Below are 17500 nucleotides of genomic sequence, written 5' to 3'. Positions count from 1 at the left end.
ATGTATAGGTACGTGATATCAAACAATTTTCGGTAATGTAATCCTGGAAGCCAAGATGGTAACTGAAGTGAAAATTGGCCCTTGAATACACACACACACACACACACACACACACACACACACACATACACACACACACACACACACACACACACACACACACACAGGCAAAAAGGCAAAAAAGCGACAGTAGCCTAAATTTTTTGTGATGTGACTAGTTTATTACCTTTTCTACGATTATTGGACGGTCTATTCTTACATTTTTCTTCATCCGCCCTCAGATGCATCTCCCGTTGTCGGCGACCTGAAATCCACACCAGAACATAGAGGCGTCTTTGTACAATGGGAGCTGCTTGGGAAGTGCTCAAGGGTGAAGTCCTTTCGCCTGGCTTGGACGCCTCCAGACGCCGGGGGAGAAGTAAAAGTATCAGACACATTTGCCAACATAACGGGCTTGTCTCCCTGCCAGCAATATCTACTCAGGGTGCAGCCGCTGGAGGGCCTAGAAGCCTTGGGAGGGCAAGAGAGTGAAATACTGTTCACAGAATCTGAAGGTATTGTAGCTATCAGTATCAATCTACATCCTTGTCTGTGTCTACATTGCTATATCTACCTATCTATCTATCGGTCTATATATACATGTCATTCATAAACATGTACATATATATTTCTGTTGATATGTCTGCTTGGAAAGATTTTAATAACATTACTCTAAGGCAGGAAAATTTGGGTATAGACCTCTTTTATAGCAATTCCGAAACCCATAACACGTTGATACATTTTATCCCTTTTACGCGCATATTACAACCTATTGATTTTTTTTTCTTAGTTTGTATGCCATTGTCACGATATACACCTGCTAGCCAATCAGGGCGCGATACTCAATGACACGTTATATGAAAGCCTCAGATAGGGATTTATATCTTCATTGTGAACCGCATTCTATGTCTTTTGATACAAAATACTTTTTATAAAGGTGTATACAGTATGCCTGTGCCCTTTTAGCAGTACACCAAATACACTAAATACAAGTAAAATTATGTCAATAACGAGTGTCGCTGAAAGGACATGGTGAGAATTTGAAAGATCTCCGAGTTATAAGACGTGGTTTTGACTTCGGTGGCGTGAATGTCACCAGAAGCCTTCTGTATCTCTGTGATATTTAACATTATTTACTTTCATTTGTTGATATAATTAAGGCAATAAGACACACATATATACACGATATATATATATATATATATATATATATATATATATATATATATATATATATATATATATATATATATATATATGGCATGAGCAAAGTATGTATGTAAACACACTATATTCCTCCAGTTCCAGAAGCACCAACCAACGTGACAGTACTGACAGTGGATGGCATGCCAGACCGCCTCAAAGTCAGCTGGATGCAGCCTCCTTCGCCCGGTCCCCTATGCCCCATCACCAACAACATCATCAGCTGGTCAAGAGTCGACACAGGTGGCTCAGCTGGCGAGGTCGAAATCGCTGCCGGTTGGACACATGTCATCACCGGGCTGGACCCTTGTGCCCAATACAGGGTCGCTGTCAGAGCTATCACTGAAGAGGGGTATGGAGACCAAACTGAAGATTCTGGTATTACGGGAATGATAGGCAAGTAGACGATGCTTTTTTCCGATTTTATTTTCTTACATATAAATACCATTCTTTAGTGCATAATGCTGTTTCAAGTATAAGATAATGAGAAAGAATCAACATATACTCACCGAAAGATCAGAACCTTTCTTAGACCTTAAACACATTCCTCATTAATTTTATCAATGGCAGTGGATCAACCTGCCTCATTGCATCGACATCCAACCATATATATCACTCCCCCTCTAGAGTTGTGTGTGTGTGTGTGTGTGTGTTTGTGTGTGTGTGTGTGTGTGTGTGTGTGTGTGTGTGTGTGTGTGTGAGAGAGAGAGAGAGAGAGAGAGAGAGAGAGAGAGAGAGAGAGAGAGAGAGAGAGAGAGAGAGAGAGAGAATAAGGATGCATTATCGTCAAGTAAACTTTGCCTGCTATAAATATTGCTGTATGAACTAGCATCAAGTCTTCAGTCCGCAACCCTTATAACCTGATCAGTTATTCTCAATCAATTTTGGTTACTCAGAACACACATTTTTGGGGTTGGTGGCCCTAAAAGCAGACATGATTTTAATGTTTCTATGCAATCTTTCAAACGGGAATGTGTGAGAAATGCAGCTGTTTTGCTACTCGGCCTCCAGTCAGCCAAATTGGAGTATGAAGAGTATTTTTTATAAATTTTATAGGCACTTTGATATTTTGTGTTTCATAGTTTCAGTGATTTCTAATTTTCCAAATTCTGATGTGAATATACAGCCAACGCCATCACAATTGGCGCGAGAATCAGGTACTCTCTCTCTCTCTCTCTCTCTCTCTCTCTCTCTCTCTCTATATATATATATATATATATATATATATATATATATATATATATATATATATATATATATATATACATATTTACTTATGGAAAACGTCAGTTGCATTGGAGTGGGCGATGTTGGCAAAGGAGGCAGACGTTTGTCGTCTTTGCGTACATATCTCTCACGAGTGTGTATAAGGCGCTGGTAAAGAGAGAATGAAATTTTATAATGGCACTCATCACCTGTTTTTTTTTTTTTTTTTTTTTTCTACACGACCCGCCTTCCCTTTTTAAATTGCAGACTGTAGGAGAAATTAATAATGGGGACGACCACTGTTATGAACACAGACGGTCGAGACGTAAACCATTGCTCACCAAGAAACAAAGACAAAAGTTATATTTTGTAAGAAATATTTGAATTGGGACCGAAGTGATGAGAGTATTGTGGACTGATGAGGCGACCTTTACCGTGAATGGAAATAGAGGGAACGTTTGGTCGGGACAGGAGCAGATCCATTCTCTGCATAGTACTTGCAAATCACAGTGAAACGCCCTGATTCAGTGATGGTATGGGGATCCATAAGATACCATGGGACAGGGAAGCTTGTTGTCTTGTCAAGGAACATGACTTAGAACGAGAATCACTACTTGGAGCTCCTCGCCTTAAACTTGAGGAATACTTTGGCCACTGCCAGTCAACCGTGTTCCAACTGGATGTGCACCGGCCTACACGTCAATATTGATAAAGGACTGGCTCGAATGAGCTGATGTTGACATAATCAAAGACTGGCTGGGTAATTCCCGATACCATAACCGTGCCTAAGCTAGTGGAGCATCTCTACGACATATGGGGCAACCTTAAGCCGAGGCTCCGTCAGTAGCTGGCAACATCCTTTCCAAAACGCTTGGCAAATTGTGTGAAGTGTAGCGGCTTGACACTTTGCATTAATCATTTATATTTTCACTCCATTCCATCCTCACAATCCAGGGGTGGGGACCAATTCTCTAAATGGTTTGCTCGGGTCTTTCGTAAGGTTTCAATGCATTATATGTCCGTGTGCACACATAGTATTTATGTATGCAAATACACTATATGTTTCTCCAGTTCCACAAGCATCAGACAACGTGACAGTAGTGACAGTGGATGACATGCCAGACCGCCTCAAAGTCACCTGGATGCAGCCTCCTTCGCCCGGTCCCCTATGCCCCATCACCAACAACATCATCAGCTGGTCAAGAGTCGACACAGGTGGCTCAGCTGGCGAGGTCGAAATCGCTGCCGGTTGGACACATGTCATCACCGGACTGGACCCTTGTGCCCAATACAGGGTCGCTGTCAGAGCTGTTAACAAGGAGGGGCATGGAGACCAAACTGAAGATACTGGTAATACTGGAATGATAGGTACGTAGACGATGTTTATTTCAATGATTGTACAACTTTAAGAAATATTATTTATTTTTACTTATTGTGTTTTAAAGAGTATGAGTCTACTATAAAAGAAACATATTGTGTTCAGATATAATGTGTAGAAGCAAGTATCCTGCTCCACTGAAAAAAAAAAAAAAAACAGAAATACATAGACAAAAACTAGTTTTGTTAAACATATCCGATGTAATGTCTCATTGCCTGTACCTATTATATTTTCAAGATTCTGTTTCCTGTTTGACCATTTGCAGAAGGTTTTAATTTCTCTTTAGATCTTGGTCTTTTTCATGCATAGTTCTATTACTAATCCTTCAACTGCCATTTTTTTCATCAACAATATTTCTGGAATCTCAAGATTATTATTCATATTTTGGGAAGAATGCGTGACTATTCTTACCAGCCTGTGGTAAATATAAACTTTTCATTGCCGAAAAGCTGCTATTGAAAGTAAATGTTTTCATGAAACACTAAACTGTGATTAGTACAGTTTTAAATAGGGTTAGAGATCATGATAATAATAATGACCATAGGGATGGATATTATTTATAGGCACTGTGATAGTTGTACCTGTAATAGTAGCAGGAATACTAGTATTAGTTTCAGCAATGGTGTAGTAACTGTAATAGTTCTAGCATTACAACTAGTTACAACCATTATAGTAACACTCCATATTCATTGCTTTATCATAATCTCCCCAGCACCACAAGCTCCGTCCAGCATAACAGTACTGATGGTGGAGAACGAGCCAAACCATCTAGGTGTGACCTGGACCCAGCCTGCACCTCCTGGGCCCGTGTGTCCCATTACGAACAACAGTGTTCGCTGGTTTCAAAATGAGACAGGGGAAACAGTTGGCCAGGTTGAAATTATTGCTGGCACAGCGTATTTCATAACTGGCCTCAAAGCCTACACAAATTATACGATATATGTGGCTTCTAAAACAGAGGGAGGCTTTAGTCCAGAGAGGAGTGCATATAACACCACCGATCAAGACGGTAAGTGATATTCATTCAGGTCAAGGACTTTTATACCTCCTTTTACATATATGTCGCTCTTGCAGTGCATGAATATGTGCGTAAAAGATCATGTTGAAGTATATCTAGTTATATCTTACAAAGAAACAACTGTTCTAGTTCCCGGACCTCCAATAATATCTTCCCTGGATGTCGTAACTCCTTCGTCCCTGCTGGTTACTTGGGAACGACCACCTCAGCCCAATGGCATCATCACGAGGTACAAGACTGAATGGAGATATGAAAATCAAAATTATTCAGCATATGTGAATGGCAACGAAAGTAATTACGAAATAACAGGTTTAACAGCTTGTGTGTTTCACGAAATAAGTGTTATGGCCGAGACAATTAAAGGTTTTGGAGTAAGAAGCTGCGACAATACATCAATGGCAGTAGGTAAGGTTCATTAGTATCTGGTTTATGGGCAAAGTTAAATTATAAATATATTTGATATATACTTAATATCTGATATATAATAGCGTGGAACTTATTAGAAATACAACTTCTCAGTCCCAGAAGCCCCAGGGCAAGTTGATGCTGTCATGGTGGCCAACATGTCAGACCAACTTTGGGTAACATGGAGCCAGCCCGATCCATATGGAAACTGCACCATTATTAACAACAAAGTCACGTGGATATGGCAGAACCAGGGGGAAGATAAGCAAAATGATGCGACCATACCAAGCGCCTCCAATTATACCATCAGCGGCCTGAAACCTTACACTATGTACACTGTATGCGTTGCAGCTGAGACAGAGGGAGGCTTCGGTCCCCATGGAGAGTGTGACAATGTTTACACCGAGGAAGACAGTGAGTATTTATGCCTGTTCCTGTGTTTACTCCTGTGGGGGTACCTAATCGTGATTCATATGTTGAAGTTGTATGTTGTATCCAATACAGCTGACACATCCTATTTTTTATTCTATTTTAAAATTATTTAAAGCTAGATCTCAAAGCCTGCCGAATGAAAGATAGTCCACGATCCTTAAGCGGATATAAAGTTTGAATTAAGTGGAGGCGTTAAATAAAGTTCGTTACAAATTGGGCTATCAGATAATTTAATCCTGGTAGCAGACCATTTAGGCCCAGAAAAAATATACCTTTGGTTCAGGTATCAGACTCACTCTGAAAGTGGGTCGGTAGGTCTCCCAGACCTATATATAACACAGGAAAAATAAAACTATGGTTTAAATTCAGAATACAAATCTTGTTTATTTTCTAAAGCCTCCGCGAGAAGGCAGACATTTTGATATCAAGATGATGGTCGCTCGCCCTATGCACTGTCGCCGGCCATCGTCTAGTGCCAATAGATGCGATGCAGTCCCGAGGTTTGCTCAGCGTGCTTTGGTAGTAATAAATCTCTCTCTCTCTCTCTCTCTCTCTCTCTCTCTCTCTCTCTCTCTCTCTCTCTCTCTCTCTCTCTCTCTCTCTCTCTCTCTCTCACTCTCTCTCTCTCTCTCTCTCTCTCTCTCTCTCTCTCTCTCTCTCTCTCTCTCTCACAAACACACATTCTCTCTTTCTCTCTCTCTCTCTCTCTCTCTCTCTCTCTCTCTCTCTCTCTCTCTCTCTCTCTCTCTCTCTCTCTCTCTCTCACACACACACACACACACACACACACTCTCTCTCTCTCTCTCTCTCTCTCTCTCTCTCTCTCTCTCTCTCTCTCTCTCTCTCTCTCTCTCTCTCTCTCTCTCTCTCTCTCTCTCTCTCTCCCCCCCCAACAAATAGAACAATCTAAAGCAATCTATTGCGGCACCCCCACAGCCCCTGGTCCTCCTGAAGTGACCGACATAGTGCAGTCGTCCAACGGCATCTACCTGGCGTGGCAAACACCTGATGAACCCAATGGAATAATACTGCGCTATAACCTGAGTTGGATCAATATGGGCGAGGGCAGTGACAATGGCTCCGTGATTTTGCCAGCTGACCAAACGAGCTATGAGATCACGGGCCTACAGAGTGGTTCTGTGTACTGTGTACTGATATTGGTAAGTGTTGGAGCTATCTGAAAAGTATGCTGCATATATATGAATAAATAAATAAATTTATATATGTACATATATATATGCATACATTCATACATACATACATATATATATATATATATATATATATATATATATATTATATATATATTTGTATATATATTATATATATACATCCACACACACACTCACACTCACACTCACACTCACACTCACACTCACACTCACACTCACACTCACACTCACACTCACAGTCACACACACACACACACACACACACACACACACACACACACACACACACACACACACACACACACACACACACACACACATATCTAAAAGTACATGCGCGTATGTGCGTATGCTTGTGCATGTATACAATGACTGATAGCTGATAAGACTCACCTTTTTCGCCAGGCAAAGACTTCCGCCGGCTGGGGCACGGTCTCGGAAGAAAAGATTTCAACCAAGGAGGTCACGACGTGGATCTACTTCCTGCCAGGCGTCGTCTTGGCCGTGCCTCTCATCGCCATGTTGGCAATGTTTGTTATGCGGAGAATGAGAAGGTAAGACTATTCTTCTTGAGTTGAAGGGATTCATTCACGAATTCCTAAATTCCATAATATCAATTAAATGTGTATGTAAGTGTGTATATAATAGAGTACATTTTACGTGTTTAGTAGCATGCGGTTGGCAATGATTGATTTCTTTTGTATTTCTGCAGGAACACAAGTTATTGCGTAAGTCAACCTGAGGAACAGGTAACTGTATTATTGACATATATGAATGAAGTTATACTCTTTGAAAAAGTTGGAAATATAATTAATTGTTTATGGAGAGATTAAGTGTTAAGGGCAAACTGTTGTATACATTGTACAATCTACATATCTGTCATGAACGATCCAGATCCGGAGGGAGATTGGGTAATTTGCAGCAGTGAATATTTTTGTTATTATTTTGCTAAAATAGGATAACGGAAATTGAAGCGTAAAGACATGATTCTAGACAACAAGTTTAGTTTAGTTTAGAGTTTAGTGATAGAGTAGTTTATAGAGCATGTAGACAGTAGAGCAGATCGATGTTTTCTTTGTAGAGCTGAAACTTTGCATGCCAAAGAAGACAACACAGTGCCAGTAGAAAGGGACCCGGCACGGCAAAATTTTATAGTTGCACTTTATTTATTTATTTATTCTATATTTTTCAATCTTTTACTGGCCCTATTGCGATAGAATAAAGAGCAAGGTAGGCACCCCCTCAGTGTGTAGGCTTTTGCTACATCTTTACTTGACCTGAGGCATGGAGTACAATAATAGCAGCAACACCCATTACAAGTACAGACTCAAGTGCGCGCTCAGGTGATAGGATACATGATGGGAATTGGTTGTAGATTGAGGAATGTGCACAAAAAAATGTTATGTGACATTTTTCTGTTTCATGACTGTCACTTCCAGGACTTCTCTTTCAACAATGAGGGATTTATATTAGACAAAGGCTCAACTGATGACAACCGTAAGTAACATTATATATATATATATATATATATATATATATATATATATATATATATATATATATATATATATATATATATATGTGTGTGTGTGTGTGTGTGTGTGTGTGTGTGTGTGTGTGTATACATATATATATATATATATATATATATATATATATATATATATATATATATATATATATATATATATATATGTATATGTGTGTGTGTGTGTGTGTGTGTGTGTGTATAACGTATATATATGTATATATACGCATATATATTTTTTTAATTTCCTTTTTTCTTTTTGTTTGTGTGTGCATGTATATTTATATGTATGTGTGTGTGTATACATATATGTATATACATGTTTATGTATATATGTATATATATATACATATATACATATGTATGTATGTATGTATATATACGTGCACATATGTGTATGTATATATATACACACATATATATGAATACACACACACGCCTAGAATTTCTCTGTGCTGTTCTTCAAAGCGGTACCTGGTTTCGTTGTCCTTTTTGCCTTAGTGAAAGGAAGGACTTTTTCACTTCTTACTCACGGCAAATTATTATGAAGAGATTTTGTTCTGGACAAATAATTGCTATACATATGTGTGTGAAGTTATTCACGAATGAGTTATTCATTCACTGTACTGTGTAACTTGAACAACAACAAAAACAAAAACAAAAATATATATCTGGAAAAATAATTGTATCATGAACTGAGCGCAAAATAACTAATCACGCATTTCATTTCCTTCAAGAAGCGATGGAAGGCGAGGACAGTCAGGAAAGGTACTCTGCCGTGGACCATGACGACTCCACAGTCAGCGAATTTGGTCCAGAAAGGAACGTCATAAGCAGTAATAACGTTTCTGGGGAATCTGGAGGTGAGGATGTGCAATACCAGCTGACTGGCTGAAAGTGGAGACAGGTGCATGGTGGATGTGGTGGATGATATGGCAGTGGCATGCTTAACATGACATGGCCATCGCGAGTGTAGCAAGATGAAACTGATTTGTTATAAGGGATTTGGTTAGAGCATGTCATCACCATGATTGGGAGTCGACTGTTTTGAGAGGTGGTCCCATTACACCTAGGGCTGCCGACTCCCTGAAACGAAAATAAGGGACACGGGAACAGGTGCCACACGCCAACCACCCTTGACCTAACCCCTTAGAAAACTCACAGCTGATAAAGTACCTTTATATGAAAATATTTGGGTTTAAAAAGTTATTCAAACCCCGTGTTTATAGGCTTGCCCATCCATACAAAATAAACAAATATAAACATCGTTATTGTGTATTACACATCTTCTGTCCAAAGAACAGTTGAATTTTGTAACCAACTAAAATCCACAGTGTAGTAAATTTTTTCAGTCTTTAAGAATAAAAACAATATAAGTGAGCCTCAAAAAAAATTTGAAGTATAAAACTAAGTATGTGAATATTCAGTTTCAAGCTGGAGGGGTAAAACCCTCAAAATTGCCGAGATGTACTCATATCTACTGACAGAACCCTAAAAAATTACACCTTCCACCATTTCTGACCCGTATATACTAATCTATTAATTTTATTTTGAATGTAATTTTTTCAATGTGTATCTCTTCAGACGAAAAGGAGTTCACTAAATAACAACCTCATTCAATAAAACGTCTTTTTATTGCAGTTCAGAAGTTTCCCAATTTTCCCAAACTTTGCTGCAAGTACTACTTCATTTCATTTCCAAATTCTGAACGATACCTTATCTTAAGGGACGGTTGGCAACCCTAATTACACCGAACCTATAATGCTTGATTACTTTTTGTGTAACGGCCATAAATAAGTAAGGTTTGCAGATTAACTAATTGTACATTTCTTCTTTTCTTAGATATCGATCAACATGACGGCTATGTGTCCCTTAAAATAGATGAAGTTATTGCTGAAAATGTTCATGAAGATCAAGATGAAGGCCCAGTCGACACCGAATCGAGTTTGGATAGAAATAGGATTGATGACCTTGGAGGATCTGAAGGTGAGGATCGACACCATTAGCCCGATGAAAAAACTGTCGGGCAAAACCCTAGGGAGCCCCATAGGTGGACGTCGGGCCATGCACCCCACAGCCCCTTTGCATGGGGCAACATCGGCGGAGATGGCAGAGGTGGCATCTACCCGGAGTAATTGCCTGAGGTTTGACCTCAAGTGGGATTCCAGATAAAAGCATAGAAAATCCGGTCTTCATGACAGGATGATCGGTTGCCCCTAAAAATTAAGGTAACAAGAAATGGTAGTGGAATAATGTGGGTAAGACCACTTACTACTAGTCGGGTGGAGCGATGGTCACCATCTCCAGGGAGTAACCATAGCAATCTCTAGGCAACTCCAACCTTCGGTAGTGTAGGTTACTCCCGTTGATGAGCACAATATGGCATTGGAGCTGAAATATGTTTTTTGGCTTCATGTCTTTTATTGCCATATATGCTCTAACTGATGTTTGTAAACTCGATGTGATGGCTTTTTATGCCAAACTCACATCTGTGGCAGACAACTGTTCCCGGTGAGACAGTCACAGAGTGGTATCCAGTTGTGATCGAGCTCGCCACAAGATGTCTGTTGGTCCCTCATGGCTCAGGAGCTGATCCCAGTAGTGAAAATAGTCTCTGGACTTTGTTAGGTCCCAGAGATTGAAGATTTCTAGCCCCTGGTACAAGTGCTCCAACCTTTATTTCTGGATATGGTGCAGTAATACGGACTCTGTAGCCAAGGAGATCAACTACATATTTGATACATCCTCGTGTATATGCATGTGTATACGTGTATGTGTATGCAGGTCTACATGTGTATATATGCATGTGTACATATGTGTATATACCTGCGTGTATAAGGAGAATATGTAAAGAAATTGGGAATGCTCGTGTACACAAGTGCATATACACATGTGTATACTCGCTTTCCTAATTTCTCTTTTTTTTCTCTATATCCTTTTGTTTTTTTTATCCCACACTTTCCTGTACACATGCATGCATACACAAGGAGAGGGAAGGACAAGGAGGAAAGGGAGGACAAGGAGATTTTTTTTTTAAATGGAATAAGGAGGAAAAAGGTGCTTAATACGGAAAGAGGATGATAAAAAGAATGGAAAACATAATGAATAAAAGGATTTTGAGGAAAGGGATCTAGGAAGAAAAGAGAGGAATAAAGAATAATACTGTTATTTTATTGTAATTTGTATACAATATGAATCAAGAACATCGTCCTGTAACATGTTTAAATATACATTTATATTTGTTAATTGAACTAAATATGAGCATGGAACATGTTAACTTTACTTATTCAATTTTAGGTCTATGCATTTTGAATTAAAAAGACTTTATAAAACATTCATATTTTGAACTTTTATGCTTATACTTCGAATTCACTGATGTAATCACAAAGTAACAATACATTTCCTCCCATACAAGATGTATTACAAGTTGAGGAAAGCGATACTACGGACAGACATAATGAAGCGGAAAATGACCATACATCATTTGACGAGAACCATGAAGAAGTCACAGCTGCCAGTGTGTCAAGTTCGGAGGGGAGCATCATAAGCACAAAAAATGTTTCTAGGGAATCTGGAGGTGAGGACGAGCAATATTACTACTAAGGGTGGTCCATATGTGGTGAATGAAGTGGCAAAAACCTGCATAACATAGCATGGGCATTACCTTGGACTGTGTAAAAAGATAAAATTCATTTGTGATGAAGGATTTAGTTAGGGTATAACAGGACCACCAAAATGAAATTGTTATGTACTGATATTTAAACGCAAGTATAACTACCCCCTGATGGACGTCAGGAATTGTAGAAAACTCTACATGCATCAAGAGCTATAAGTAATTGCAAGGTCATTAGCTTGGCAATCAGCAACAGTTAGCAGTTGGCTTACAGAGAGAGTGAGGTGTTCTTGAGGTGGCCCAGCAGCCAAAGGTAATAACTGGGATATTTAGGGTCCATGTGTAATAACGTGTTTTGGAGCTGGTAGCTATAAGTTTCAGCTGTATGCATCCCACTACACGGTACTATTAACAGGCCAACTGATTTTCACTTAGTTAATACCTCTGTTGTAAATAGTAACATATTGAGGAATATGAGACTGTATGTCTAATGTTTTTAATTGTCTTGGAGCTTTGTAAATATAATGTCAGTTTTTATGGCGAAATACAATTTGTCTATATATATTAGGGGTGGGAGAAGCATGGACAATGACTAAACATAACCTTTTATATGTACATGCAACAGTCATCATGAATTATCCTATTTTAGGGGTACTTTGATACTCTCTCTCTCTCATCAGGTACCATATCCACAGTGGACGTCGGCGATCAATGATTTCCAAGCCTGTCTGTCTCTAGTCATCCTAAACAATTCCTTCACTGTAACCTTCTCACTATTGACATACTGTCCCAACCATCCAGACAAACTGCCCATGAGTGTCAGTCGCTGCCTTCCCCTGCTTCGCATTCCTTCAATACGCCCAGTCAATGTCAAATTTTCCATGCCCTCTTTTCTCATGACATGACCTAGAAATTTTAGCTGCCTTCTTCTGAGTGTCATCATCAGTGTTTTCTTTCGTCCCACTCTTTGCAGTATTTCCTGATTGGTCACGTGGTCGGTCCACTGATATTGTCCAGCATTCACTGCCATATAGTAAAACCGAATTGACGTAACAGTCCAATACTCTAACTTTTGTTTAATACCAAGTCTGCGATCTTTAAAAACTGTACCAAGCTTTTGAAAAGTGTCTTTTGCTATTCCGATATGCTTTCTAATTTCAGTGTCACATCGACCATCTTCACTCACCATGCTTCCCAAATAATAAAATTTCTGCACTTTCTTAATCTTTTCTGTCCAATTTTCAGCTCACATGGTGGACTTGTACTTTGACACTATGGTACCTAAATTCACATTTTGCCATTTGCAGATCATATTCATCCTATTGTGCTTGAGAGTTCCAGTGGAGATAGTGAAGTAGAATCAAATAATAGCAAGTGCGGGCCCTTATCTAAGCCACAAGGAGAAATCATGGAAAATGATTTGTCATATCTTGTGGCACACAATGCTATCGCAATGACTGAGGGTAAAGAAATATTGGAAGCGAAGAACATGGGCCTCATGCACAAGGCGGCAAGAAACGGGCGTGCTGACGAGGTGCTTAAACTGTCAGAAAAAGGCGAAGATCTCTCTGCTTTAACCAGTGCCACCAAGAACACCCCACTTCACTATGCAGCCTATGAAGGACATACCGAAGTTGTAGAATTACTACTGCATAAGCAATGTGACCCGAATCCCTCTAATGCTACTGGTGACACTCCTCTTCATCTTGCTGCAATAAATGGAAAGATCGATGTTGTGAAAATATTTTCTAACTGGGAAGGAGTTGATGTAAATAATTCAAGTGCAACCAATGAAACACTTCTTGCATATGCAAGATATGGAGAGGAAAAGCCCATGCTAGTTGTTCTTAAGAACCCAGATACTATTTCACCAGAGGGCAATACACCCCTCCACTGTGCATCACTGGCGGGCCAAACAGAAGTTGTTAAACTGTTACTAATGAATGATGCAGACGTTAAAAATAAAACTCCTACCCACCACACTGCTTTGCATTATGCTGCTCTCAGAAATGAGGTCATTTTGGTCAAATTGTTGCTCGATTATGGAGCCGATCCTAATGTTAAAGACAACCAAAATAACACACCTCTTCATTATGCCGCTCTTTGCGGACACACTTCCGTAATCGAGCTGCTGGTGGAAGAGAGAGCAGACATAAACATTCGGACAGACAGGGGACTCTCAGTCCTTCACAAGGCTTCCTTACATGGAAGGCTGTCCACTGTCCAGAAACTTGTTGAACTAGAAGATACTCTTGTCAACACACTTGACAAGGAGAAATTGAGTGCAGAAGACACAGCTCTCATCCGCGGCCATGCTCACACAGCCTGGTGGCTCAACAAGAATGCACATCGAGCTTCTTTCCAAGATCAGAAGCACTTAATGGTAAATGACTCACATGCGCAATAGATCATGACTTGTAATGCGAATGACATATTAATTCACAGAACAGTAAAAATTCAAATGAATAATATACAGCCGATTACCTTCATTTCAGAATATTTGTATGAGACAATACAAGAAGAGCGGAGACTTCTACCACGCTTACTGCAGAGAGAAGAACGCGAGCGCGGAAGCCTTGGCCACTGCCGTTGACTTCGGCGTCTGCGACATGCACTACCAGGACGAGCGGGGCCGGACGCTGCTCCACGTGGCGGCGGAGCAGGGCGACCGACCCAAAATCGGGGTCCTGCTGGAGCGCGGCGCCCTGCCCACCGCCCGCACCCACGACGGCAAGACGCCCTCGGACCTCGCCCGGGAGAAGGGCCACCTGGAGGCTGCAAAAGACATAGAAAGTGGAATAAGCAAAGCTATGAAGGTATTTACACACACACGTATGGCATATGTAAATGTACTGTATATGCAGATGCAAATGTATATTTAAAGGTTTATGTATATATACTTGTATGTTGTTAAAATGTGATACTGAGTAAGTATTGCATATTTTTTTCGTACAGGGGTGTAAAGGCGAACTAGCATACAATGATTTGATGAACTTGATAACAGCAGCAGCACAACGTACCTTTGACCAAGATGATAAGGAACAGGAAGCCCGCCTGGCAGCCGTGAAGAAGGCCTCTGCACTGTTGGCTTCTGGAGCTCCTTTAGAGCCTCCAGGATGTCACTCCTGCTACCCACTCCACCATGCCATCACAACCAACTGCACTCCCCTGCTGTCGCTGCTGCTGGCTGCTGGGGCGCCTTTGACGTCGTCCAGTAACGGCTTAGGTCCAGTGGAGACAGCATGGATAACCCCAGATGTCACAACCTGGGTCGGTGTCGTTGTTACAAGGGTAAGTAACAGGGAAGTAAAGTTGGGTATTCATGATATTAGGATTTTTAAAAATCTGGCAGAAACAACTAGTCGTATTTTGTGTTAGATTTACAACAACTGAGTAGCCATATTTGTTCTTCATACTCAGGAGATATTCCTGTATATGAAGGGCATAAGTATTCCAATTCTAAATGAATACTATAGAAAGAAACAAGTTTACCTTTCCATTTTCCAATTAAAAATCACATACGTATACTCAGTGAGTTCAGTATGCTAGAGCGTTCTTGTATTAACAAAGAATAGGACCTCCTCTCCTATATATGAAGAAAGAAAAAACAAAAACTTATGTGATGGGAATTCTAGTTTAGTACAGTATAAGTATTATCAGAATTATATTCTTTTATAACTGCCTTGCATTGCAAAATGATTCAACTTTGATACATATTCATATTCAAAGGGTAAGATCCTAGATATTACCATAAAAATAGAAAGAAAGAAATATGCATAAACCACTACATGTTCTATCCGGTATGCTCGTTAATGGTCACAGGCACTATCTGTTGAGTTATATATTTTTGGAACGTATTGACAGTTTTAATCTATATCCCCCTTGATGTAATAGAAACAGTGGGTGTAACCTGACATTTTCTTAGTTCCTCGTTTCATTTCGTGGAAGAATCTTTATATATATATATATATATATATATATATATATATATATATATATATATATATATATATATATACAAATATATATATACAAATATATATACAAATATATATATATATATATATTTATATATATATATATAAAATGAAATTCAATATTTAAATATTGGAAAAGTGCTGTGAATAATCCTTTTCTTCTTCTTGCTCTACATTTTTTTTTTCTTTTTTGTCCAGAAATAACTAATTTTACTTATATCTTTATCCTGCCACCAAAGGCTGCAGTGCACAAACTCCGGTATGAGAAGACGCTCCTAGATCCAGATTCCCGATTGCGGTCGGAAATAGACATTTTGTTGGAGTTGCTGCAGGGAGAGAAGCCCTGGAATGCAAAGGTCAGCGTCCTTGAAGACCCTTCCACCATCCTCAGTCGTCTGCTGTTCCGAGCCTGTGCCAGCGGAGCAACCACGCTTGCCTGGTGGATCTGGCACAGCGGAGGCAGCGCTGTGGCACAGAACGAGAAGGGGGAAACGGCCCTGCACGGCGCCCTTGACAGTGGACAACTCGACACGGCCATCGCCCTCGTCCTGCACATGGGGGCGAACCTCTTCCTACCAGATAATGAAGGCAGACTGCCAGTCGATTTGATATCGGACGATACGAGAAGCCAACTACTCAAGGTATCGATTTATTTGACTGGAATATATATATATATATAATTATATCTGTCTATCCATCTATTTATCTATCAGTTTATCTATCTAGATATCTATGTGTGTGTGTGTGTGTGTGTGTGTTTATATATGTAGCGCATGTCTCTTTACTTTTGCAGGCTTCTGTAGCACAGCAATATCGCCTTTTGGATGAAGAACTCGAAAGAACTCGTGAACTTGGGAAGAAGGAGGAAACTAAGCAGTTCATATTACTCTTTTTTGCATTATACTCTTCAGAATATTTACGAAAAAGTACACGTTCTTCTCAGGGTATGCAAAACGGGCTCGAGTTATATGATGAATTATCCAGTAGTGATGACTGGTTGGTAGCACTGGCTAACATCATCACAAAAACGGATATAGCATTCTGTGAAGATAAAGAATCAGAAGCTAGTTTTGGGACTGTCATTTGCTCACACCTTTTGGAGCTGATCGGAGAGGGCCAATCAAGGTATTCTGCGTCCAGTTTACAGCTAAGTAATTCTGAAAATGTTAAGCAAATAAACACCTTTAGCAAAATCCTAGAGAAAGCAACAATTCTTAGTTGTGAAAAGGCGTTTCCACTATTTCTTCATCTCCTGGTGCAAGTGGGAGGCCAGAAGGTCGATCAAGAACTGGAAGTGTGTCGGGCATCGCCCTTGCATTACGCCGCTCTGAAGAACAACGCTTCCGCAGCCAGGTACCTCGTCAGTCACGGAGCTTCGGTTGAGGCAAAGGACCGTTTCGGCAACACACCTGCACACTATGCCTGCATGTACGGCCACAAGAATCTGGGGGACTTTTTAAGGACAGAACAAGTGAATAAATATGGGTTGACAGCTATGAACCTAATAGATCGTTATAATGACTACCTGA

At 40.0% G+C, this 17500-nt stretch overlaps 1 protein-coding gene across 1 annotated transcript in view; it reads left to right on the top strand.

The window, feature by feature from the left end:
- Positions 1 to 17500, top strand: part of LOC113802832 (uncharacterized) — a 26759-nt gene that overhangs the window by 7855 nt on the left and 1404 nt on the right. Inside the window, exons 5-22 of the mRNA XM_070134686.1 lie at positions 282 to 554; positions 1342 to 1638; positions 3520 to 3816; positions 4539 to 4835; positions 4974 to 5249; positions 5364 to 5663; positions 6618 to 6841; positions 7259 to 7407; positions 7566 to 7602; positions 8293 to 8350; positions 9119 to 9244; positions 10224 to 10367; positions 11797 to 11958; positions 13302 to 14377; positions 14490 to 14810; positions 14950 to 15285; positions 16211 to 16612; positions 16765 to 17500. The exon at positions 16765 to 17500 is cut by the window's right edge and continues 1404 nt beyond it. Of these exons, the coding sequence (XP_069990787.1) occupies positions 282 to 554; positions 1342 to 1638; positions 3520 to 3816; positions 4539 to 4835; positions 4974 to 5249; positions 5364 to 5663; positions 6618 to 6841; positions 7259 to 7407; positions 7566 to 7602; positions 8293 to 8350; positions 9119 to 9244; positions 10224 to 10367; positions 11797 to 11958; positions 13302 to 14377; positions 14490 to 14810; positions 14950 to 15285; positions 16211 to 16612; positions 16765 to 17500 (5511 nt within the window). The remainder of the gene's footprint in view (positions 1 to 281; positions 555 to 1341; positions 1639 to 3519; positions 3817 to 4538; positions 4836 to 4973; positions 5250 to 5363; positions 5664 to 6617; positions 6842 to 7258; positions 7408 to 7565; positions 7603 to 8292; positions 8351 to 9118; positions 9245 to 10223; positions 10368 to 11796; positions 11959 to 13301; positions 14378 to 14489; positions 14811 to 14949; positions 15286 to 16210; positions 16613 to 16764) is intronic.

The sequence above is a fragment of the Penaeus vannamei genome, chromosome 2, assembly GCF_042767895.1.
Source record: "Penaeus vannamei isolate JL-2024 chromosome 2, ASM4276789v1, whole genome shotgun sequence".
NCBI lineage: Eukaryota > Metazoa > Arthropoda > Malacostraca > Decapoda > Penaeidae > Penaeus > Penaeus vannamei.
Note: the sequence above shows the minus strand (reverse complement) of the source record. Positions and strands in the feature narration are given on the sequence as shown.